Raw genomic sequence first — 25,672 nt, 5'->3', positions numbered from 1 at the left:
GTGTTTATTAAGTGAGTGTCATAGCTTTTTAACTAGAGAAAACAATGAGATCTGTAAAGTGTCAAAAGAATTACCTCTATCACCCTGCTTAGCCACACAAAATGTTCTAAGCAATCACCTTCCTAAACAATCAGTTCTTCACGATTTTTTTTTTTTTTTTTTTTTTTTGAGAGAGAGGGTCTTGCTCTGTCTCCCTGGCTACAATGCAATAGTGTCATCATAGCTCATTGCAACCCCAAACTCCTGGGCTCAAGCAATCCTCCTGCTTCAGGCTCCTGAGTAGCTGGGATTACAGGTGTGCACCACCACATCTGGAAATTTTCTTCTACTCTTGTAGAGTCAGGTCTTGCTCTTGCTCAGGCTGGTCTTCAACTCCTGAGCTCAAGGGATCCTCCTGGCACTCAGCCTCCCGAGTGCTACAATTAAAGATGTGACCCACACTTCCTGGCTGGGAATTTTTTGTTTTTAAACAGAGCTTTTATCACAAATAACTGGGTGGACTCTTAAGTAATACTTAGAACCACCCAAATAGTTTCACCATTCTGAGGGGAAAGTAAAAAAGAAATCTACTATGCATTTATTCAGTTTAGAAAAGGGACCTATGATAAAAATCTAGCATTAAGATAAATCAAACATGCAAATTTGTAACTTACTGAAGTTTGTTTTAAAGAATGGCCTCAATTTGTCACATTCCAATCACTTCATTCACATTATAGCATTTCACCAACACAACTTCATGAAGTGAAGATAACTATTAACATCTCCATTTTACAGATGAGGAAGTAGCTGAGAAGCTGTTTCCCAAAATCTGTGCAGCTAACAAGTAACCAGGACAGAATCTAAACCTAGTTTGCTTCTAAAACTTATACTTCTTCTACCCTACCATACTACATTCTTTTTACTGGAATCAGTCAGCAAAAATTTCTTCTCTGTGGAAGACACTGAATAGGTATTTTAGCAGATGACTTGGAAACCCAGGTGCTTTGCGTGTGAGCAGCAGTCCCAAGGCTTCATGCTTCATCTGTTAACAACTAGCTATGTGTTTTCAGCTAAGCCATCACTCTCCCCTTCAGAGGCTCATTTCCACATCGATTTAAAAGATTTAGCACTAAAATAGTCCCCATAGAGCTTTCTAATCCAAAACAAAAAATTTATGTAATTAGGGCAAAAAATAGTAAAGAAAATGGGCTTATGATTTTGTCAGAGCTGGGGAACACAACTCTCATGGTTGTCCCAGGAACCATACAATGACTAAATCAAAGACTGTTTCGTAAACTAGGGAGTGCTTAGTACTGAGAAGCACACTAAGAAAGTGTCAATACTTGCATTCAAGAATCCATAATCTAGTAGGGAGGTTCTCTGTGATAAAGGCTGTGCAAATGCCATAGGCAGAGTGGTGTGGGGCTTCAGAAAAAAAGAGAATGGAGCCTAGCAATTGGGGAGGGCAAGGCTGATGGCCTAGTGATTCACCTGAATGTGACAGTGAATATCAGCACTATAGAGCAAAGTGTAGGAAAAGAGACAATGAGCAAAGCTTTGAGGTCAGAAAAAGCTCTCTTGATTCCAAGAATAGTAAGGAGTGTAGGGAGAATATAGGAAACTGAATTGGAGCAACAGCAGAAGAGGCTGAGAGGCTGGAAAAAGACTTGAGACCACCTTAAATGCAAGACCTTTGCCTTTCATACTATTTAGAAGAATTTAAAAAAACTGTTGAAGGTTGTAAGCAGGGAAGCACATGGTTACTTTGGAACTTGTATACAAGATAATGGAATGGGAGTAACTCTGTAAGCAAAGACCTAATATGGCTACCTGTACTATAGTCCATGCATTTAAGATTAGCGAGTAGAAATGTCTTTAATTTTAGAATTTTAAAATTACTAAATCTATATTAAGAAGTAAGTCATATTACTCCATAAAGACCCGTGACACAATAATTATAGGCCTTGGAATTTCCATTGCTGCTCTGCCAGAGAAGTTTCAAAGTAAAAACCCATAGAATTTGGTGACTGATTAGATAAAGAACAAGATAAAAAGTATTAGAGATAACTGAGAAGTTTGGAGTTTGTGAACCTGGGAGCCCCATTGAAAAGGACTATCTATTCCAAAGTCAGGAGGTGGAGGAAATAACAAATTTGACTTTATGCATGTTGGATTTATAATGCCTTGGCAGGGTGTCCCCGTGGAGATGTAGAGCAGCGATTGAAATAGAGGCAAGACTGAGCTGGAGTGGACAGAGACCTGGCTGCAGGTGAGGTAACCAAGGGAGAGTGGAAATAGAAACACAGAGAGGTCCAAGGGGTGAGCCTTGAGGAACCCCCACATTAGACAGCGCAAACAATAAAGGGAAAGGAGAAAGCAGTGGAAAGGGCATGAGACAATGCAATTTTGTGAATGCCAAAGACCACAAACTGTGAGCCAAATACGAATCACCTTTGTTGTAGGTCAGGCACTTGATGCTTAAGGAAGATGTACTCACCATCAAACTGACACTGACTGATCAACACTAAGGTGCTCACACAGTAGTAATATTCTTTGGGGTAGGGGCATTGGGGGTGGATAAACTCACAACTAATGGATGCAGTGAGCGTTGTAGGGGGGGAGAGGGCACGTCTCAAATCATGGTTGGGATGTGGCAAAGTCATAACATATAACCAAAATGTACCCCCATAATTTCCGGAAATAAAAAAAAATTAAAAAAAAACTACATCGAATGCTTGTGTATATATATTTCTTGCATCAGCAGGTTTCCATGAGTTATATGAGGAAAGAGAGGCTTGACCTTGACAGAAATGCAGAAATATAGAAATATTTAGTGGAAACAGAACTGATCTGGGAGGCCAAATACATGAACCCCTTAGTAGTTTAGCCATGTATGTGAACTTGGGTTTTCTGAGGGAAAGTTATGATGTAAATTTACAGCATTCTTCACTTGAGCCAGTTTGAACTCTTGAACTTTATTCAGTTCCTGAATATACCAGTCTCTCTCTCACTTCCTAGTCTTGGCGTGTATATATATTTTTTTCACTCTTTAGGTCTCAGCATGAGTGTCAGACTTCTTCACAGAAGTTTCTCTGATCCCCAAATCAGATCAAGTGATTTCATGGTCTGCATACTTCCTCATCAAAGCACTGAGGTTTAATTTCTATTTACTAGTTCAAATTCCCCTTAACACACTTTAAGCTCTATGAGAATAAAAGCCATGTCTATTTTAATTGCTTTATATCTGCTGTCCTAGAACAGAATCCACATAGTTGATCCTCAGCTATGTTTGTGGAGTGAATTAATACCATGAATGAGCAAGACTGTGTAAAAGTCTTTTTATTCAAGGAAACGAGTTAAGTAAGACCTTGCTCCTATCTTGAAAGAGCACACAGTTAAGGTCAAACTAGAATGTGTGTAATACAGGCAAACTAAGCTTCATAAAAGAGAGACAGAAAATTCTGTAGGAATTCAGAGGGAAATGACAGCACATTAGAGATGAGAAGAGGCTTCTTGAAAGAGGGAGCATTTGAGACAGGCCTTAAAGGAAAACTAGAACTTCCATAGGCAGAGATCATTCATATGCAGTGAACATTCAATTGATTGTCAGCCTAGCATGTACAGGAAGATATTAAGAATTGTTTTAAGTACTGAGCTAGTATTAGTGAGAAGACAAGTAAGACATGGTTCCTGCCTTAAAAGGGCCAGAGATCTAATTGGGAAACATACGGATATACTAAAAACTACCGATAAGGCAAAATGTATGTCGTGCTGAAGTTAACAGTGTAACCAGAGTGAGTTGCAGCTCAGAGGAGAGAGGGCCAGGGTAGAACCAGAGAGGAGCTATCAGTTCTGATTGGGTGTCTCTTCCACTAGGGTGGAGAACATTACAGTAAAGCCCTGTGGCTGTGGATTTTAATGAACTTCTTGGAAATTGCCTTTGTTTCTCTTGTTGCTTGGCAACTCTCAACTAGCTCAGGAGAGGGTCACCACTGGGAACAATTTTTCTAAAGGCTAAACTTTAAATCTCCCATTTACACACAGACCACATTGTAAAAGTTTCCTCCAGTCGGTTGCCTGTTTGGGCCAATGACCTTGGTGGTATTAGGAGCATCTCACCCAAATTTTACCCGACCTATATGTTTGCTGTACCCTCATGCGGTAATCACTGGACTCAACTCAACTCCCAGGGACATTCTGAGCTGATTTCTTCCAGAGGGAGCTGTGACTGGTTAGAATGTACTTTAAGTGAGATCTATTTATTTCCCCTTTCCCTCGCATACTCTCACTCTGGGAATTACGGGCTGTCTGCTCTGAGGATTCCCCATGGTGTATAAGCCAAATGGCTTGCCTGGCCCCACTGGCCGCCCCAGCCCTTGGGATCCTCAGAGGTTGCTCAGCAGCAGCCTGAGTGGAAGATTTAAGGGAGAGTGAAGAGGTTTTTTTTTGTCTTCAATTAACCTGAAGCTGATACATGGATTCAAACTCTTACCATGAGCTCAAATGCACCGTGTGCACGTGAGTATCCCAGGGATTGGAGCATCAATTTCAAGAGTACCTGTTGACATCACAAATTTGAGGTTCCTTGAATCATCATCATCATCACCTTTAGTTAATGACCTTTGATGCAGAACACTGGAAGGAATCGTGTCAGTATTAAATAGCAGCTTCTGAAAAATCTTTGGATACATCAAGGCCCATACACTGTTGTACAGTTTATAGGATGTCCTCCCCAAAATATTCCTGGAAAGATGGGAAAGTTGGTAGTGAACTTATTTTTTACTGGAAGAAGGGGGCTATTGGAGAGAAGATATGTTGTTAAATTACCCGTTGACCGAGTACTACAGAATGGTATGTGATAATGGTATCATGTCTAAATGCCAAATTCATCTAGTCCTTATCAAGGGGAGTAATTCAATGTACAAACACCAGGTGATGGCTATTGATCCGTGCTATCAGCACCAAATAAGTTTGGAATCTCTCCCCATTCTACAACAAATTTTCTGCTTTGCAGATGAATTTTGTTGCAATGCCTAGAAGCATTATTAGTTTAGAGAAGAAGCTATACATACTAATGACATGAAAATAGTCATTTTCTTGTTAATTTACGCATACCTCATGCAAAGTTATCACATCTGGTATAAAATATTTCACAGCAGAGATAGCACTCTCCTTTTGTTTCTGGCGCCCCTGAATGTGACCAGCCCACCCGGAGACAACTATGCTGAGCGAGTTCTTTCTAATTTGTAAACCAGATGAAAATCTGTAGGAAAACATCTTTCCCATAAAAAAAAAAAATCTGTGACTTTTATAAAAGGTTAATTCATGGGGAGAGTTTGTTTCTTATTTATAATCCTTCAAAACAGAGACACCAAAATATTAATCTCTTATCTCTCAGATGTGTTGTAAATATCTCCTCACATTGTACCATTTGAGTTACTTTTACCACATAAGTTTTTAATCTTTATGTAACCTTGGAGTTATAAAACTTTGGTGTTTATCATAGGCACCCTGAGAACTTGTTAAACCGGATTTCTGAGCCAGACACTCAGAATCTCTTATTCAGTACTTACAGGGGGTCTGTTGTCATTTTCTTCCCCTGAAAAAGAGTTTGAGCCTCTCTTTCATAAGGTAAAGGAAAATGCATGCATTGTTATCAAAAAATTTCTCTAAAGGGCAGTTCATGAATGTGTTTATATATACATTGCAGTGAATTTGACTAGGAGTCACATTAAAGAGAAGGATGACTGGAGAGAACCAATTTACAACAGCATAGGCATGTGAGCAGTAAAACACATAAATAGTTCAGTGGGTAAAGAGCATGATAGTACCCAATTGTATCTGCAATAGGAGGTAAATTTTAAAAAATACATATATATATATATATCCTCTTACAAACCCATTGGCTAAGCTAATTGTTATAGGATGTGCAGCGTATCCGGGGCGTGGTCCGGATGCAGGCAGCCATGGGACTACTTGCTCTTTGCAGACTCTGTGCTTAGTGCATCCTCACCCCTGTATTCTTGGCCCATATAATGGCTACAATTTCTAAATAGATTAGTTTTGATATTATAGTTCATAGAGTGAAATTTTTTATGTGATTAGTAAACATGTAGTACTTTGATATTTAGTTAAGATTGTATATTAATATTGAAAATAAATATCCAACAAATTCTGAATGTATTTCTTAATATTCCTTTTAAACTATTACTAACATGAATCTTCTGAACGTCTGAGAAAACAAGGAAGAGATGATACTAATGTACTATGGTCTAGAACATCCTCTGATACTGTACAAAATATACAGCGAAAGTCTTAAGTCAGAAACTTGTTAGATTTCATCAAGGCAGGACTGTAATTTTTTGTTCAGGTTTATACTCAAATAAGGAATAGCTGTAATCATTAGGAAGAAAAATGTAAAAGCACATATTAAATAAATTCTACTTTAAAATATTTTAAATAAAGTTTCTGAAATAAATTTTATCAATGTATTAGTAAAATAAATGAAAAAATAGAATAAACCATCATAATTTTAACCCTAGGATTAAGTAGTTTAAAATACTAAAGCATTTCCATGGTAAAATACTTTATAGCTTCAAAAATTATCGATAAAGGCTTTTCATTGTCATCTAAGTTTATGGACCACTTATCACAATATATACTCTACCAAAATGAGAAAATAGCTTTTATGAAAATTTACAAAGCATTACTGTTTTAATCAATCAATTATGGCAGCACTATGAATTAAATAAACCACACTTTCCATACCACAATCTATTATGTCTTCATCATATATTAAGATCTCTCACAGAACTGAGTCTATTCCCAAATTTTACTTGACATAAATATATTTTATTTACTTACTTCAAATGTAAAGTTTCCTATAATTTAATGATTTTGGTAGAGCTTGAATTAACATAATTAATATAAATAACTTCTGGATTAACATAACATATATTTATGTCCTGATACTAATGGTTTCAATTACAAACATTTATTTAAAAATGTCACTGAATTCTGTACAGACAGCACCAGTGTCATACTAGGAGGAATGTCTGGAACTTGGGCTGAAATTTTAGAAAAACTTCCAGAATTTTTAATTTAGCATTAAAAGTAAACACATTTAACTGATTCTGAATGATTCAATCCAAGACTTAAATCACTTCTCAAAAATTTTTTAGATTCACTTCCATACACCCAATAAACATTAGATAAAATAGTAACAAAATAAAGAGGTTAGCATCTAAATAATGAAAATTGAAAGATTATTTGGATTTTGGTGAGCAGGCTGAGGGGCTAGAGCTGCAAAAGCCACTCTGAAGTCATGCAAAGTCTGTGGATTCACGTTAATACTGACTTGGAATGAGAGCACTGAAACATTTGGAAAGGGAATTCTTAAGAGATGTAGCTTTAGCCCATGAAACACCAAACGCAACGTCAAAAAGTCCTTTATGGTTATAAGAAAAATACAGTTACTACAATGAAAGATTAATTCAATAAAAATATACACATAAAACAAAGAAAATTATGAGACGTGAAAGCCATTATCGACAGAAATAGATCTGATATACACTTTAGAACAGAACTAAATAATCAAGTTTAAAAGAAAAACTATAAAAATGTCAAATGAATTTCATGTAAATACATTTGTTTGATGACAAAAATAACAAATGGAATTAACTCTTAAATTCTTCCAAATTGGTGAATCTTAAAGTATCCAATGAAACTTAGGGATGAAAGGTGAGCCACACTTTTAAGTAAGCCAGATAACTAAATATGTCATTTCAATAAAAGGCAGAACCCTCTCCTTCATAGATGGATGGCTGTTCCTCATTACAAGGAACTGCCACCAACTAGAGGATGAGGCAAGTGAAGTTCTGATTTAGTGGACATGGAAGTTCAGGGCTGCTGAGTGAAAGGATTTTTTTTCCTTCTGAGTATGTGCTTCCCTTTTGGGCCTTGTGCCAAGCAGGCAGGAGGAAAGGACCCTCTATCAGCTTACATAAACTTATGCAGAATATATACAGTTCGTTCTTTTCCATGGAAGAAAAGTTTTGTAGTCATCGTCTGAGGGTAATTGCTCCTTACTCTTTATGGATGCCAATGTGAATCGAGAGACAGGGCACGGCCAGAGGACTTAACCTTAATGCCAATGCTTCAAGGGACTTTCCTTGCATAGTCCCTTCCAAGGCAGTAGAAACTAAATTTGAATTCATAGTTTCGTATTTTTTCTTAAAACGTATCCCTCAGGTCCAACAAAATCCAAATCCATCCTGAGGAATGGGAGATTCCTGCCTTTGACAATGAAGCACTATGACTGTCTGTGCTGCTGATATCTTAAGAAATGAAATAATCCCAGGGTACAGGCTGTGCTTGGAAGATTTTTTAACACCTAGACTAGTTTGAGTGTTTTTAGATATTTCTGAAATTTAAAGGCAAAGGAGTCTTTTACACAATAAAATTCCTAATTTAATTTGCAATAAAAATCACTTAATCTAAATTTAGAATGACTGTACAAACTTGCAGAAAAATTAAGAAATTAAGCAAAACTTTCTAGTTCTTCATATTTGGTTGTCCTAAGAAAACACATGCTGGGAAAAAAGTAAAGGCTCTGCAGTTGCCCAGTCACTGTAATTTTCCTATCTAAAATAGGTTAATTAATGTAATCAACTCTTATCTCAATATTCTTTTCCCCTTCGAAATAACTTCCAAATTCATTTGAAAAGAACATTATTCAATTGAGTTTTAAACCCTTAGTTAATGGTATCTAGTTGAAGATGGATATTTCAATTTTGACAAGAAAAAAGAAAAATACTCGTGAGTCTATGCATAAACATCTAAATGACTAATTGAAAAATTATTTTCCCGAATTTAAACTTTTTCTATCCTTCAAAAAGTATTTGAATAAAAGGAAATTGAGCTTTTCTTTAATGGCCTCAATCTCTCTACCTCAACAGTATGAAGAAATATATAAAGATATCAAAAGGAGAACAGCCAGTAACTTAGTAATCATAAAAAGTGTAAGGGGAAAAGTATGGAAGACTATAAGCCCGCATCCTTTTTCCTGTAAAAAGGTAAATCTGAAACCCAAATTTATATCCTTAAAGGCTGAAAAGTTCTGAAATAAGTTTTAAACCAAGAATTATGAAGCTGTACACATGCCAAATAAATATAATTAAATCTATAATCCTAGTTCATTCCTAATCCTAACTCAAGACAAATCATTTGATAAATTACATTGGTTTGTGAATTCAGAATATGAAAAAAAAGCTGTCTTCTCTCTGATGTTTCATGGAATAAAGATCAATACAAACATGCCAGGTTAGTCAGGGTTGGCTTCATGGGCATGTAACCTATATAGGGACACATGCTTTGCTGTCACCTTCTTGAAATTCTTGCATTTCCGTATTGAATTGGGCTTTATAAATTATGTAGCTGTTCTTGATTTTAGTATATGCCAAGATTTTTTAATAAAGGCTAAATTAAATGAAACATAGATCTTTGATAAGTTATTATCTATACTACTATTTGAATTTATGTAAATGTTCATATCAGTACTCAGCTAAACTGATTAAAGATGCTGCGCCAATGAACCGCCTATGCCATGCGGGTTCATTGACGTGCAGAGGAAAAGAGGTCCTGAATTATTAATTTATTAAGTCATTAAATATGAAACATCCAATTATGAATCAAAAGTGTAGTTTAATATATCTCAAACAAGAAGCAGTACAATTAATCAAAGTATGTGCCTCAACTATCGACACAGTTTTGTCATCTTAATGGTAAGCTTCCAGACGATTTCTCTTCTGATGCTTGTTTAATTCATCCAGTATCCATCTGTCCAATTTCTTTACCTTGCTGATTTGTTTCAATGGTCCAGTATTGTTGGAATAGTAATGTCAGGCCTTGCTGATAATCCATGCATAGATTGAGATGGATTCGCTTGCACTACAGCTTTCAGCTCATCATTATTCCTTTGGTCGCAGGTCACTCACATGGCTCATTTTCAAGATTAAAATCACCAGAATGAAACTTCTGAAACCATCCAAGTACTGTGCATTCATTAGCCACATTCTTCTCAAACACTTCATTGATATTTTGAGCTATCTGTGCTGCATCGGTTCCATGAGGGGAATCATATTTCAAAATAGCACGAATTTTCGACTTATCCATAGTTCCAAAAAAATTGCTCTAAAAACAAATTTGACAGATAATCACAGGCCAAAACATGCACTTGCAAAAAGAGGTACCTTCACAATAAAAATAAAACAAGAAGCATCAAAGTGAAATGTCAGAGATATCAACTGTCAAACTTATTAGTACTTAAAGAAATTGGACATTTCCTACTTAATAATCTAATATATAAATTATCCTCATGGAGAGCCTTGGGAGCCTGTTCATAAGTATGGAACACTGTAAGTCAGGTCATCTGTAACCAGGGGACTGCCTGTATTCTAGTCCAGGCTAATACTTAAATTGTAATTGGCAAGATGGCAAGAATATATGAAGAACTTAGAAATTAATGTGATTGCCTTTAGGTAAATCAATAGCATCAACATTCTAATAGGAAAGGATATTACATGCTTGAGAAAGTGAGTATAGTATAATTTTAAAGTAACTGAAAATGATTCACACTAGGATAACCAAAGGACAGCATTCTAAACTACTTATGGGAGGCAGGAAGGGAGTATCTTATTTAGAAACCAAATATTCACATCTAAGAAAATAAATTTCAAATACTACATGAGACCAAAAATTGTGATAAATTGTTTATTTCTATTTGGGAAAATAAATTTTTCTTTACATATAAGCTTTCTTGTTTTATATGCAAAACCAATATGTTTACTGACAGAAATAAATATAAATAAATTAATCTTAATGTTACAAAAGAATACAATTTACAATTTGGCTGTGAACATCTCACATCAGAAACATTGAAGCTTTTCTTATATTAATATTGTAACATCCCTGATACTTTTAAAGAGATTAAGTCAAAGAGGATATCTTTACCTAAAGGACTCATTTTCAATTAAAAAAAAAAGAAAAGATTGTAGCATATTCATGTTACACATAATGGGCTGTGTTTATACAACAAAAGAAGAATTAGTCTTTCATTCTATGCTCTTCCCTTGCCACCACCAATACTCCTTGTTCATTAGCATGTTTTTCCTTCAAAATATTTTGCCAACCCATTCAGGCTCATTTTTTATACTGTGGTTCATCGCTCCTTGGCAACTTTGCTTAGAAGAGACTGGATTCAGCTTTTTGTTTGTTTTTGCTACCCAATTAATGTTTTATATTTTTTAAATTTCTTTTTTAAGTAAAAATATTACACATCCAGTCGGAAAAAATCACTTATTTTCTTTTCTTCATGCTCCCATTCTAAGTATGAACAAATGTCTATACCTTGCTACACTTTTAGGAAAATAATCATTCTCAATTCTGTAAGTTGTTCTATTTTCAAGAGGCTTAAGTATGTTAAGTGTGTGATTCCAGAGTGGACTCCTTTCTCCTTGCTTTGTTGAGTTTCCTAATACATGTTAAAGACAATGATAACGTTCAAAACGAAGAGCACTACTGCATTTATTGTATCCATTCCTGCAGTCAGGTCTAAATAATTAGAAATAATCTGTGTACTTGTATGCACTTTCTTCTTAACTCTTCTTTGGCTAGGTCAGCTAGCCAGTAGTTACTAGCATCATAAGCAAAACTGTCAAAGTTAAATATGTGTGCCCTGGAAAAAAAAAAAAAAAAAGTTAAAATCCAAATGATTTTATTTACTAGTGAGAAACATTGATTTTTAGTTACTATGTGATAAATTGTCAAAAAGAATCAGTTAATGTGAGGTGCAAAACAAATGAAAAATTAGTAAGTTATAGAGAATAACAACTTTCTACAGGTATAGTTTAATAGGTACAGCAACAACTAAAATGTGACAGTTGAGTTTTTAGTTTCTTGAGATTAATATAGTGGCCAAGCTAGAATAAATTAAGACATATATTCAGATTAAAAATCAATGAATTCCTATTTGAGGGATATGTTAAGAAATATTTAAATAAATAAAAATTAAAAAGTCAACAAAAACCCCCTGAATACTACATGTAGAATAAAGAGTCATTAAGAGACTTAGAAAGTTTTAAAGATACATTTACATCAAGTTATTTTTGTGTAATAATTTTGTATAAAGACATAAAAGAGGTTTGTTTTAAGATCTATGAACATGACCTACAAAAAAGATATCTTAACATATATTGCCATATTTCTTAAACGATGAAAACTCTAAAAGCCAACAAGCAAAAGGCAAAACATATACAAGATAGGCCAAGCATCTCATGACACAAATTGTCATAATGAAGGCATTCTTTATAAGTTCTAATGTATCATCCCTTCCCCTCCAACATATTTGTGCCATTGTAACACTACAGTAAACTGAGTGCAAAGCACAGGATGAGATAAGCATACTGCTAACAAGTCCAGAACTAATTACGTGTCACAGTAATGAAAGATTCAATGTGTTAGTTATGTATTCAATAAAGAAGAAATAGTTCTGGCAATAGGAGATATTTAAGCCTCTGTTAGCCTTTAAAAGTCATGGAGAAAGCCCAACACAACTGTATTAGTGGATATTTTACAACATACAGAAATATGATTTTATTAAACCACATATACCTTTTATAATTTACCAGATCTTACATCTGATGCACCAACAGTCACACTTAAATATAAAACATAACATTGAGTATTTTGTTGTTCTTATGTATTTTATAAAAGCTGAATAGTAAAGAAGGAAAAAAATAACTGAATTACATGATTTTAATTTCAATCAAACAGCAGAACCAAGCAGTTGCTTACACTCCCATCCCTAAACTAAAATTTATCATACAAATGCAATGTTTCTAAAATAAGTAAATAAAATCCTTTGCTAGACAAACACAAAGAATTGCTAGATGAAGTTACACTCTCACTTCCATATTCAGTAACTATATCCTCTGTTCTAATTAAGATGAAATATTTAATTAAATGAGTATGAGATCAAAAGGCCAACCAGGCTTATATAAAATTAACTCTTACGCTCAACACCTTCTACTTCTAAAATAAGGCAAGTGGAGTGTGTTTATATGTACACGTAAAAGGCAAATTCTTTCTTAGAGGTTTCCAAGAATTTCTCTCTGATTCAGAAATTGAACAACTAGGTTTACCGCAAAATCCCCAAATACAATGCAAAAGAAATACAGTAGTCCCCTCATCCATGGTTTCAGTTACCGGCAGCGACGATGATAAGCCTGAAAATAGGTGAGCACAGTACAGTAAGATATTTTGAGAGAGACAGACCACATTCACATAACCTTTATTACAGTATATTGTTACAGTGGTTCTATTGTACTATTAGTTGCTATTAACCTCTTACTGTGCCTAATTTATAAATTAAACTTTATATCATTGTTATGTATGCATAGGAAAAAAACACATTATATACAGGGTCAGGTTCTATCTGTGGTTTCAGGCATCCACAGGGGTTCTTGGAACGTATGCCCTACAGTAAAGGGGGGGATACAGTATTCTCCCTCCTTCTACATTCTAGCACTTTCTGTCCTAGTAAAAGTATCATGGCCAATCACTTTACCAAAGTAGGTGAAGAAACTGACGGAAGCCAGAGAAGACCTGGCAAATCTCATTCCGCCCCTTCCTGACCCACAAAACCCGAAAGCACTAGCTTTGGTAAACTGGTAATACTCTATAAATCGGTAATTTATAATTTGATAAATCGATAATACTATCTCAAAAGGAGATCTGGAGCAAATGCAAAAATGTACATAAGATTGGTGGTTTAATTTTTTGGGGGGTAGTTTTGTTGAGGCATCTGTACCAACTTCACTCACTTTATGTGACTTAGAACTCTTGTTAGTTTTTGCTGGGCTCTAAACCACATTCCTAAAAAGTTTCTAAAAAATCTAGAGAAAAAGTTATCTCTTACTACATTTGCTATTATAACATCTAGAATATTTTATTGGTATTAAACAAATACTTGTAAAAACTATTAACTGCCACTCCTCCCCCTGGACCTAACGGTCAAATATTTTATTAAAATACTGACCCATTTAGTGATTTAAAAAATATTTCCATACTGTAGCTTATACCAGGCTTAAGTAATATTGTAAATTTAAGGAGAAAGGAAAGAGTGATAGGGGTGAAATAGCTCACATCATCCAAAGAATTAAAACAGGCAATTTAATAACAGCATTAAAATGTAGTTTTTCTTGTTAATTAATGAAAACAATGAACAGTCATGGGCAGCCTGGAAATAACTCAAGTTTGTATGAACTCCACAATTAGTGTTCTGAACAGTTAAATCGACAAAACAGAAGAGCATCAATTTAAATGTTTCTGTTTGTCTACAGGATACATCAGAGCCAACCATGACATTTATACTTAACATAGGTAGACTCAATGCAGATTAGATATTTCAAGTAATACTGATTTCATGTGTGTGTTGCTGTTTTAATATGAGTGCTTACTATGTGCCAATTAATGTTCTAAGCACCTCACAGGTAGCAACTCATTAGATCCTTATTACAATCTCATGAGGTAGATACTATATTGCCTCCATTTTACAGATGGGAAAACTGAGGCACGAAGAAGTTCAATTGCTCACACTCTCATAGCTCCTTAACGGTAGACCTTGAATTCAAACTAAGCAGTCAGACACCAGAGCCTGCCTTCCCAACCACTGGGCTGTTTGGGCCTGGACTGCCATCTATTTATAAATATAACTCAGAAAAAGGCCTAATCACAGGCAATTTCACATTATGTTTGAGGCTGACATGCCTAGCTTTCTTTGCTTCTGTATAACACAAAGACACTATGATAGATTACAGTGAGTAGAAAAAAGGGTGAGTTGGTTAGTAGATCACAAACTGAGACTTTGGCTTTCAACTCACTTGCCTTTCAAATGTGGTTAATGTTCTTGAATATAATATATTCAAGTCTACTAATCCAGGCTAGTAATTATAAATACAAGCAATGAAGAGTCAGCATGTCAAAAAATGCAATAAAGCTAACAGAGTTATCTACTGATATTAGTATAAAATCTTACTGGAAAGAAGCTAAGAATAAATTTTTAAAAGTCATCAGAATTTCTGCTCACCCTCAATTTCCATAGTCCAATGCCTAGACTTAGGGTAGAAACTATTAAAATACCAGCAAGAATTCCTTGAGGGGGAAAAATATAGTAACACAGTTAATAGAAATATGAGCAATTACACATTTCATTACATTAGTGTAATTTCATATGATCTATATATTGGCTATAAAGTTAAAGAAAAAATAGACATGAATTGCATTTTGTATACTGCTTCCTTATATGACAAGATTGAACAATAATACTGCATGTTATTTGTCCTGTTTTCTTTGAAAGAAAAAGAAATGAAGTATTTAAAGTAAAGGGTGACAATGCTCAAATACAAATTTTTTAACAGGTTTAGAGGATTCTAAAATGTTTTGACCCAACCATGCTCAATTTTAAATGTTCTGATCATTGATCATTCAGATATGATGATGGAATTATATCACTGTAGAACAGAAGGTATCATAAAGTTCACTCTAATTTCGTAGTTGAGTAAACCATGTCCCAGAAAGATGGAAGGCGCAGCCGGGCGCAGTGGCTCACGCCTGTAATCCTAGCACTCTGGGAGGCCGAGGCGGGTGGATCGCTCGAGGTCAGGAGTTCGAGACCAGCCTGAGCAAGAGCAAGACCCCGTCTCTACTAAAAATAGAAAGAAATTATATGGACAACTAAAAATATATATAGAAGAAATTAGCTGGGCATGGTGGTGCATGCCTATAGTCCCAGCTACTCGGGAGGCTGAGGCAGTAGGATCGCTTAAGCCCAGGAGTTTGAGGTTGCTGTGAGCTAGGCTGATGCCACGGCACTCACTCTAGCCGGGCAACAGAGCGAGACTCTGTCTCAAAAAAAAAAAAAAAAAAGAAAGATGGAAGTCACATATGTGGTGAATGGGAAGGCCACTTACTCAGTTCATAGTACAGGTAACAGATATGTAGGCATTTGCCCATCATAGAAAAGATGCCTGTACTACTATCATCTGAGAGTTAGAGGGCAAAATATATTTACTTTGCCTACAGAATATGCTTCTCCATGTTCAGTCTATTGTATTAAGAGATGAAATTTCATTTAGGAAAGGTATATTTACTTTTAAACTTAAAAGCTCTTTTTTGAGTCAAACAATAGCAAATAATTTGTCAAATACATTGCTCAACATCAAATCATTTTTGCAGTTAGCTTTATATTCTTTTGTCTTATAACCCCCATTTGCCCTCTTCTCTTACCATCCTCATCCTCCTCCCTTTCCTTCCCCAACACCTCCCACCCCGCAAATAACCCTGGACTCTACCCCTTTGATCTGTACTACAAAGGAAATTATAGGGGACACTGGAAAAGCAACTGCAGCTAATGTTACTAATGAGTATACAATTGTCTAATTTCACTTGGGCAATCTCTTGGCCTGTCACTAGGATGAGAATCTTTCTATGCTTTAAAGTACCTGGTACTAGAGAAACTACTCATCGGCCTCTATTTACTGCTTACTAGCTCCGTGACATTGGGCAAGTTACTAATCTTGTAAAACTCCCGTGTTTTTAGCTGAAAGTGGGGTATAAATGCTACATTATAGGATTGTTGTGAGAAGTAAATAAAATAATATGTACAAAAATCTCAGTGCTATAGTATTTGCCACAGAACAAACATGAAAATGTTACCCAAATAAAAGAGCATTCTTATTCTTTGGTGTGGCCAGAGGAAATGACAAAATTGTCAGAAATCCACCTTAGGAAAATAATAGTGACTACATGCCATAAGTCCTTGAAGCTAATATTTATTCAACTTTTACCACTGTGCTAGGAGTTTTCATTTCATATCACATTAAGCTTCAAAAACTTTAAATAGGAATCACAAGGTCCATCTCATAAATGAGAAAACTGGAACTCAGAGATTAATCAGTTGGCTTGAATAATTACTAAATGAAAACAAAGAAAAACAGAATTCATCCATCATGAAACTGGAGGTGATGAAGAAAGATGGACGGAAGGAAGGAAGGAAGGAAGGAAGGAAGGAAGGAAGGAAGGAAGGAAGGAAGGAAAAAACAGAATTCAAACCAAGGTCTAACTGCTTTGACTCCAAAGGACAAGTCTGTCTTCTACATGGTACTATCTTAAAAACAGCAGCAGCAACAGCAACAAAATCATGTAACACATATTCTCGGTGGGTGTGATATGTGAAGGTGAAAACACATTTTACTTTTTAAAATGTATAAAGTATAGATACATATGTGGTACATAAACAAATTACAGCACATGCGTGGTGGGGGAGGATTGAGAAAAAGTATCTAAACAGGTCCTTGGTGAAGAAAGGGCAAGAATGAAAAAACAAACTGAGCAACAACGAAACAGAGCCAGTGGAAGAAAACCTTTACAACTCACAGCACAAGGTTCAGGCATAAGGCAAATCAGGAAGTTCTCTGAAGATCAGTCAGTCTCTCTCTCTCAGCAAAATTAAATGGGAGAAAAAATCAAATACTTCTAAAGTTCGAAGATCATGTGTATCATTCACTTATATTGCAGTGTAATGACTAAAACAATTTTCTTGCAGTAGTTAACTTACCTTTAAAGTGAGAAAAGTAACCTGATTCACAGAATAAATTAATGAAATAAAAGATAATTTTCAGATTTATATCTTACAAGTGTAAGATCAGAAAACAATGTTGCCATATGTCTGATTTAAGAAGGAAGGAGCTCCTTTTGTTTTTAGCACAAGCTGTTACAAGGAACACTAAACAGAGTTTTCCTGAAAGTCACAGAGACTTCAAGAATTTCAAAGAAAAAATAAGTACTTCAAAGCTCCACTGAATGCCACTGAGCAGATGAGGCAATGCTCATCTATTAAACTCATCGCTTTTGTGAACATTAAATCATTAAAACATAAAATTTTCATTTAGAATATGTTTATTTCTGCTTAAAATACAGAATGAGCAATGTGAATTCCAACTGTTGCAATGCTTCAAGATAAACCTTTTAACTTACAAGAGGTTCATTCAAAGTGTAAAATAACCATAATAAATAATAATAGTAATAACAGTAATATTGTTGTCAGTTATATCATCTCTTGGCTCATTCATGCATGCATAAGATGGAGGACCTAAGCTTATAAGTACATATTTTAAAAATATGTATTTTTATAAAAGTGTACTTTCTACTGGACATTACTTATTGGTATGCCAATTTAGCTGTACTGTTCCTTAAAAAACATTTCTCTTGCCATCTTCTTTGTTTATTAATATTCTTAATGTGTAACATTAAATATTATATTTATGGACAAAAAAATGAACCAAATCCTAGAAGAAATTGCAAAACAGATATATGTTTTTGGCCTCATGTCTACAGCAACAGAATATTTTTTAAAGATAAGTTCGCTTCAAATAGCTAACAAAGCCTGGAAATGGAGGAAGATGTAATCAAAGGTACCACTCTGAATTACTTGGGATAGAACAGAAATCTGGAAATGGTCAAGGAGTAGTTTATGATTAACTATAAAATACGTGAGGATAGAAACTGTATTGATAACTGTTTCTTTCTTGTGGTCCATTAGCCCCTGGAATGATGCACTGAGACAATGGGCATGTAATAATGACTAAGTGGTCAAATGATGTGAAGTTGTCCTAAAATTACCTTGGAACAGGAACATAATTGGGAATACACAGGAACATATCAAGTGCCTAATGGTGTCCACAAAACATGCTGATGAAATATATTTACCCGTTTTCCCCTAGGTACCATAAACACTGCATTTTGATAGTTTCCCTAAGATAGTTAAAAGATGATATTCTGGGGAGGGGCTTCAAGGTGGCTGACTAGATGCATCTGGGCCTCATCTCGTCCATGGAGAAGAACCAAACTAGCAAACAGATAATCACGCTTCGAAAAGATCAAACAGAGAACACTGGAATTCAACAAAGAAGTGACAGGAAGCACTGAAAGGAAGGAGAGAGAGGAAGTGAGGCAGCCTGCTCAGCTGGCATCAGCTGGGAACCGGGAGAGGCTCCCTAATGCGGGGAAAGGGTAAGGAAGGCTTTCCCCTTGTGGGACCGCTACTAGCCCAGCCACAGGAGGGCCCATCATTCCTCATGGGCCCTGAATCTAACACAGGGGGCTGCCTAGAGACTGCATGATGCTGTTGCTCCAGAGAGGGTGCTCACACTGAGTCCCACAAACCCCCAAGTCCTAAGCATTGCAGCACAGTACCTTTCTGAAAGCCCAGCCCCCGCCAGGCTGTGTCCTGCCCTGGGGCTGCTGCTGCCAGGCTGAAGCAGGAGCCACTGGTAGCAACCCCCATTGCCCCAGCAGAGCAACAGCTGGGCATTTTCATATACCCAAGGACAAATCCCACAGCCCACAGCCACAGTGGGCTGCTGTGGGGCAAAGGCATGAGCACACCAGATGCCCCCCAGCTGCTTGCCTGCAGCTGCTCCCACTGAAACCAACCCTGCCCTGCCCTGTAGCAGGGCTGCAGCACAGTGAAGGCTTGTCCTCACTTGAGTATTCTGCTGGTGGCCTGGGGATCATCCTGGTCCTTCCTACCACAGCCACTGCTTCCATGCGCCACCCAGCCTAGGCCCAGCCTAGCCGCAACCCCCTTGTACCCAAGCATACTGTCCAGGGGCTTGGGGATCACCCAGCCCAGTCTACGACTACTGACACCTAGGTTGGGCCCACTGAATCCACCACTGTCATCACAGCTGGCACCCATCCATACGTACCACCTTTGTACTTAGGGACTGGCCTGCTCAGCCCATCACAGCCACTCTGGAACACATGAGTCCTAAAGGGTTGCCCCACCTCTGCTACTGCCATTGCCCATGCCACGCCTGCTGCCCAGTGGCCCAAGAACCTGCCCAACCGACCAACCCACTGCTTCCATTACCAGTACTCAAGCAAGCTACTTGCAGGCCCAAGAATAGGCCCTCTAACACCAGTGCCAGCGTGCACTGCCCTGGGATGCAATGACAGGCACGCTCAGCTCACTGCTGCCACCACTGAGGCTTGAAGGCTGGCCCACATGGCATTACAGATTACAGCAAAACTTCGCCACAGCCTCCACTAACAACCGCATCCTAAACCACCAAGAAAATCACAGACACCACTGACGCTATTTACAGCCGAAGATCATACAGAGACTACACTACTGCATGCACCCAGAATCAAACCCAAAGTGCCATAACCAACCAACACCACACATGTATCTTCAGGAAAAAGTCCTCCCTTAAGAAGACAAATGCAAAACACTGGAATATGTGACTGTTACACCAACTGTGCAGATATCAACTTAAGGACACAGGAAACAGGAAAAGCAAAGAAATGGCACACCAAGGGAACATAATAATTCTCCAGTGATCTCTATCAAAATGAAATTTAAAAATCCCTGGAAAAAGAATTCAAAATATTGATATTAAAGAAGCTCAGTGAGATACAACACAATGCTGAAAAATACAATGAAATCAGAAGAACAATTCAGGGTATAAATGATGAATTTACCAAGGACATCATCAAAATGTGAAAATCAGAAATTCTGGAACTAAAGAATTCATTGAATGAAATACAAAATACATTCAAAAACTTTGACAATAACTTACATGAAGCAAAAGAAATAATTTTAGAACTTGAAGATGGGTTTTTGAAATAACCCAGTCAAATAAGAATAAAGAAAAAAGAATACAAAAGAATGAGGAAAACCTAAGTGACATACAGGACAACAGAAAGCAACCAAATATATAAATTTTCAGAGTCCCAGAAGGTAAAGAGAAAATTGAAGGGCTAGAAAACTTATTTAACAAAATAATATATAAAAACTTCCCCAGTCTAGTAAGAGACTTAGAAACCCAGATATGGGAGGCTCAAAGATCCCAAATAGATTCAATTTAAAAAGGTCTTCTCCATGGCACATAAGTCAAAATGTCAAAAGTCAAAGACAAAAAGAGAATTCTACAAACAGCAAGAGAAAAGCATCCGGTCATTTTAAAGGAACCCCCACCAGATAAACAGCGAATTTCTCACCAGAAACTCTATAGGCCAGGAGAGAATGGGATGATATATTCAAAGTGCTGAAAGAAATACCCTGCCATTCAAGGATACTATACTCAGAAAAGTTATTCTTCATAAATATAGGAGAAATAAAGTATTTGCCAGACAAGCAAAAGCTGACCGAACACATCACTACTACCCCAGGCCTACAAGAAATGCTTCAGGGAGGCTTACACCTGGAAAAGAAAGATACCTGCAATCATGAAAATATGGAAGTATTAAAAGCACTGGGGGAGCAAACAAAGACACAAGGAAAAGACTCAAATGTTACCATAACAGAAAACAATCAAAACAGAAGTATAAACAATTAGAAAGAACGAAACAAAACAACCAGAAATCAATTAATAAAATGACAGGAATAAGCCTTCACCTATCAATAATAACCTTGAATATAAACAGATTAAACTTTCCACTTAAAAGAAATAGACTGGCTGAATGAATAAAAGAAAAAAATGACCCAACTATATGCTGCCTACAAGAAACTCCACTTAAGAACACATATAGACTGAAAGTTAAGAGACTTTAAGTCAAAAACAGCAAAAGAAACAATGTTATTATATAATGATAAAGGGATCAATTCAGCAAGAGGATATAACAATTCCAAACATATATGCACCCAACATCAGAGCACCCAAATATACAAAGCAAATATTATCAGATCCAATGGAAGAGATAAACTCCAATACAGTAACAGTTGGACACCTCAACACCCCACTGTCAGCATTAGGCAGATCATTCACACAGAAAATTAACAAAGTAACATTCGATTTAAAATGAACATTAAACCAAATAGACCCAACAGACATTCACAGAACATTCCATCTAACAGTTAGAGAATACACATTCTTCTTATTACCACATGGAACATTCTTCAGGATAAAACATATGCTGGAACACAAAACAAATCCTAACAAATTTAAAAAAACTGAAATTATGTCACATATCTTCTTAGACCATAATGGAATAAAGCTGGAAGTCAATAAAAAGAAGAACTTTGGAAACTGTACAAATACATGGAAATTAAATAATATACTCCTGAATGACTGTTAGGTCAAGAAAAAAATTAAGGAGAAAATAAAAAATTTCTTAAAGCAAATGAAAATGAAAACACAATATATCAAAACCTAATGGCCTGGTGCAGTGGTTCACGCCTGTAATCCTAGCACTCTGGGAGGTTGAGACGGGTGGATCGTTTGAGCTCAGGAGTTCAAGACCAGCCTGAGCAAGAGCGAGACCCCCATCTCTGCTAAAAATAGAAAGAAATTAGCTGGACAACTAAAAGTATATAGAAAAAATTAGCCGGGCATGGTGGTGCATGCCTGTAGTCCCAGCTACTCAGGAGGCTGAGGCAGAAGGATTGCTTGAGCCCAGGAGTTTGAGGTTGCTGTGAGCTAGGCTGACACCATGGCACTCTAGCCTGGGCAACAGAGTCAGCCTCTGTCTCAAAAAAAAAAAAAAAAAAAACTTAAGGAATACAGCAAAAGCAGTTATAAGAGGAAAACTTATAGTAATAAATTCCTGTATCAAAAAAGTAGAAAGATTCCAAACACACACTCTAACAATGTACCTCAAGGAACTAGAAAAGGAGGAACCAACCAACAGAAAATTAAGGAAAAAAAATAATAAAGATCAGAGGAGAATTAAATGAAATAGAGACTGAAAAAAAAAATAGAATGGAGCAAGAAAACAAAATGTTGGTTTTATTAAAAGATAAACAAAATCAATAAACCACTTGCTAGACAAATCAAGAAAAGAGTAAAAGCCCAAATAAACAAAATCAGAAATAAAAGATATTACAACTGATACCACAGAAATACAAAAGGTCATCAGAGACTATTATGAACAATTATATACTAACAAACTAGAAAACCTAGAGGAAATAGATAAATTCCTCTATGTGCAGAATCTCCAAAGACTGAAACCAGAAGAAACAGAAAACCTGATCGTTTATGCATAATGATATTGAATCAGCAATGAAAAGTCCCTCAATAAAGACAAGCCTAGATGGCTTTACTGCTGAATTCTACTAAACTTTCAAAAAAGAATGAACACCAATTTTCCTCAAACTATTTCAAAAAATTTAAGAGGAGGGAATTCTCCCAAACTCATTCTACAAGGCTGGCATTACCGGAAATGATATGTCTGATACTGTCTTCACAATAACCCAGTGGGGCCAGGGGGAAGAGGGTATCCATGAGTTGATGATTGTTGAATTAGGATGGGTACACAGGGATTCACTGTACTGTTTTTCTTACCTGTATGATGTTTACAGTTTTCCATAATAGTCAGTTTAAAAATAAATAAATGGCAGGAGAAATTAAAAAAAAGAAGACAATATTCTCTTCCAGAAATATGGATTGTTCATCCCACAATGATAACAATCACTGCCTGAGAGCCAAACTTACCGGCTATAATTGAGGAAGAATCTACAGAAAAAGAAGAGGAGAAAAAAGAATTACAAAAATAAAAATTTTAGAAAGTTATTGATTTGGTTACCAATTTAATATAATATCAAGAGACTACACTTGAAATCTCCAAAACAACTCAAAATTCTGTTTAGTCAAAGAATTGTAAATAAAGTTATGAAAACAATTAAACATTAAGTAACATAAACACCAGTGTCTTTATCTGTTCAACAGAATCAATACAATAAACATAAATTATAATAAACAGTTACTGAATGCCAAAACAAACACCATCTAAATTTGGTTGTATGACTTGATGGCAAGAAAGAAGTTTGAGAAGCTTAAATAGTAAATAACTGCTGATTCAATCCTACTATCAAGAAACTATAAGACGCTCAAGTCCCTTTCAGCAGACTCTATCAAAACTCAAAATTACTGTGTCACCTTACTATTTTTATCTTTCAATGACTATGGATGAGGCACTGTAAAATAAACCTTACTTTCAAAGAAGTACATTCATAATAAATAAGCTGCTCTCCAGTGAGGTGAATAAACTTACTCAGTGTACCGTTTAGAACAGGCAACATTACACAGCAGAAAAAGCACCGGATGTGGAGTCCACCAATATGTGTTTAAACTTCCCCATTAACTATGCACTGGATGTGAGCTGTGCAAGTTATTCTCTAAGCTCTAATTCTTCATCTATGAAATGAAACTAAATATATTTATTTTGCAAGGTTGTTGTAGGGACTAATGTCAACAAATAGGTGGTACAAGGTATATGACACTATAGTATAAACCCAATAAGTGGTTACTACTAGAATTTCTCAAAAAGTACTAAATATGCTATATTATATTGTGCCCTGAGAGAATAAATTAATTTTACATGAGAGAAAAACTTGATATACTTATTATAGTTATTATATATTTGTATTATTATATAATTATGTTTATTATATTTTTACCATACTAATTGACTCATTAGGTTTAAATTTGTTAAATTATCCTGTACTTTTTACAGAAAGAAATATTTCAACAGTTAGGTCTACAACAGATTTATATAAAGTGAAATTTATTTCTCCTTGCCTTGCCTTATTAAAATTTGGGTACATACAATCTGAACATTTTAGACCCAGAGATGTCATAAAATTTTAAGAGGCCAAAAACTCCATATAACGGTTAAAATTAGTGAACTAAATCTAAATGAATCAATGTGAACCTCAAAACCAATGTTGAGTGCTAAAAGTTACACATGAAACATATGACATACTGTTTATGTAAATTATAAAAAAATACAAAACAATATTATGAACTACCTATGGATACATACATGTAGTATAAGAATGAAAACATAGGTAAGTAAGCTCATCAGCATCAGGGCAGTAATTGTCTTAGGGGGAAAAATTAGGGGTAGGGAAATGTACAAGGGAACTTTAACAATAATATCTGTAACATTTAAATTCTTAACAATATGTAGGTAATGGAAAAATAGGCTTCAAGATAACACTCATATGAAATCCTTAAAAAATATGGTTATAAAGTATAAAATATAGTTAAAAAACAATTATTTGATACCACTGGAAAATGCTGAAAAGCAGGAATTGAAGTTCCCCTTTTAAAGAGGGGAACTAACTGGGGTGTACAGGCGGGGTTTAGACATGCACACGCGCAGTGAAGGGCCCTCCCTAAGCACGTGGTGTGGGTAGCAGACAGCCCCAGGCTCACTAGCTTGCAAAGTCAGAGAGGATGGAGTTCAGGCCCGACAGAGCATCTGGAGATTACAGGAGCAAATACAAGGGCTTGGTAATGTTATATTTCCTGACATTTGTGGTAGTTAACACAAATATTTGCTTTAGAAAAGTTACTGAACTGTACATTTCTTTTTTATGCAGTTTTCTACTTATGTGTTGACTTCAATTTAAAAGTTAAAACAGGCTGGGTGCAGTGGCTCACGCCTGTAATCCTAGCACTCTGGGAGGCCAAGGAGGGAGGATCGCTCAATGTCAAGAGTTTGGGACCAGCCTGAGCAAGAGCGAGACCCCATCTCTACTAAAAAATAGAAAGAAATTATCTGGACAACTAAAAATATTTAGAAAAAGTTAGCCAGGCAGGGTGGCGCATGCCTGTAGTTCCAGCTACTC

General features: G+C 36.0%; 1 protein-coding gene across 8 annotated transcripts in view; it reads right to left on the bottom strand.

The window, feature by feature from the left end:
* Window positions 1-10,735: 10,735 nt before the first annotated feature.
* The window catches only part of CD55 (CD55 molecule (Cromer blood group)), a 61,014-nt gene continuing 46,077 nt past the window's right edge, over window positions 10,736-25,672 (bottom strand). For 4 of the 8 annotated variants that reach the window (XM_045535970.1, XM_045535967.1, XM_045535972.1 and 1 more), the window contains 4 exons: window positions 23,532-23,552; window positions 15,125-15,189; window positions 13,243-13,262; window positions 12,668-12,750 (listed from right to left, as the gene is read on the bottom strand). In XM_045535970.1, the coding sequence (XP_045391926.1) occupies window positions 12,696-12,750; window positions 13,243-13,262; window positions 15,125-15,189; window positions 23,532-23,552 (161 nt within the window). In that variant the 3' untranslated portion in view covers window positions 12,668-12,695. Of the gene's footprint in view, window positions 11,714-12,648; window positions 12,751-13,178; window positions 13,263-15,124; window positions 15,190-23,531; window positions 23,553-25,672 lie in introns of those variants that run through there. The other 4 variants (XM_045535973.1, XM_045535974.1, XM_045535969.1 and 1 more) reach the window with 3 other exon arrangements.

This window comes from Lemur catta, chromosome 23 (assembly GCF_020740605.2).
Source record: "Lemur catta isolate mLemCat1 chromosome 23, mLemCat1.pri, whole genome shotgun sequence".
Lineage (NCBI taxonomy): Eukaryota > Metazoa > Chordata > Mammalia > Primates > Lemuridae > Lemur > Lemur catta.
The sequence above is the reverse complement of the archived record's forward strand: the minus strand, read 5'-3'. Positions and strand labels throughout refer to the sequence as shown.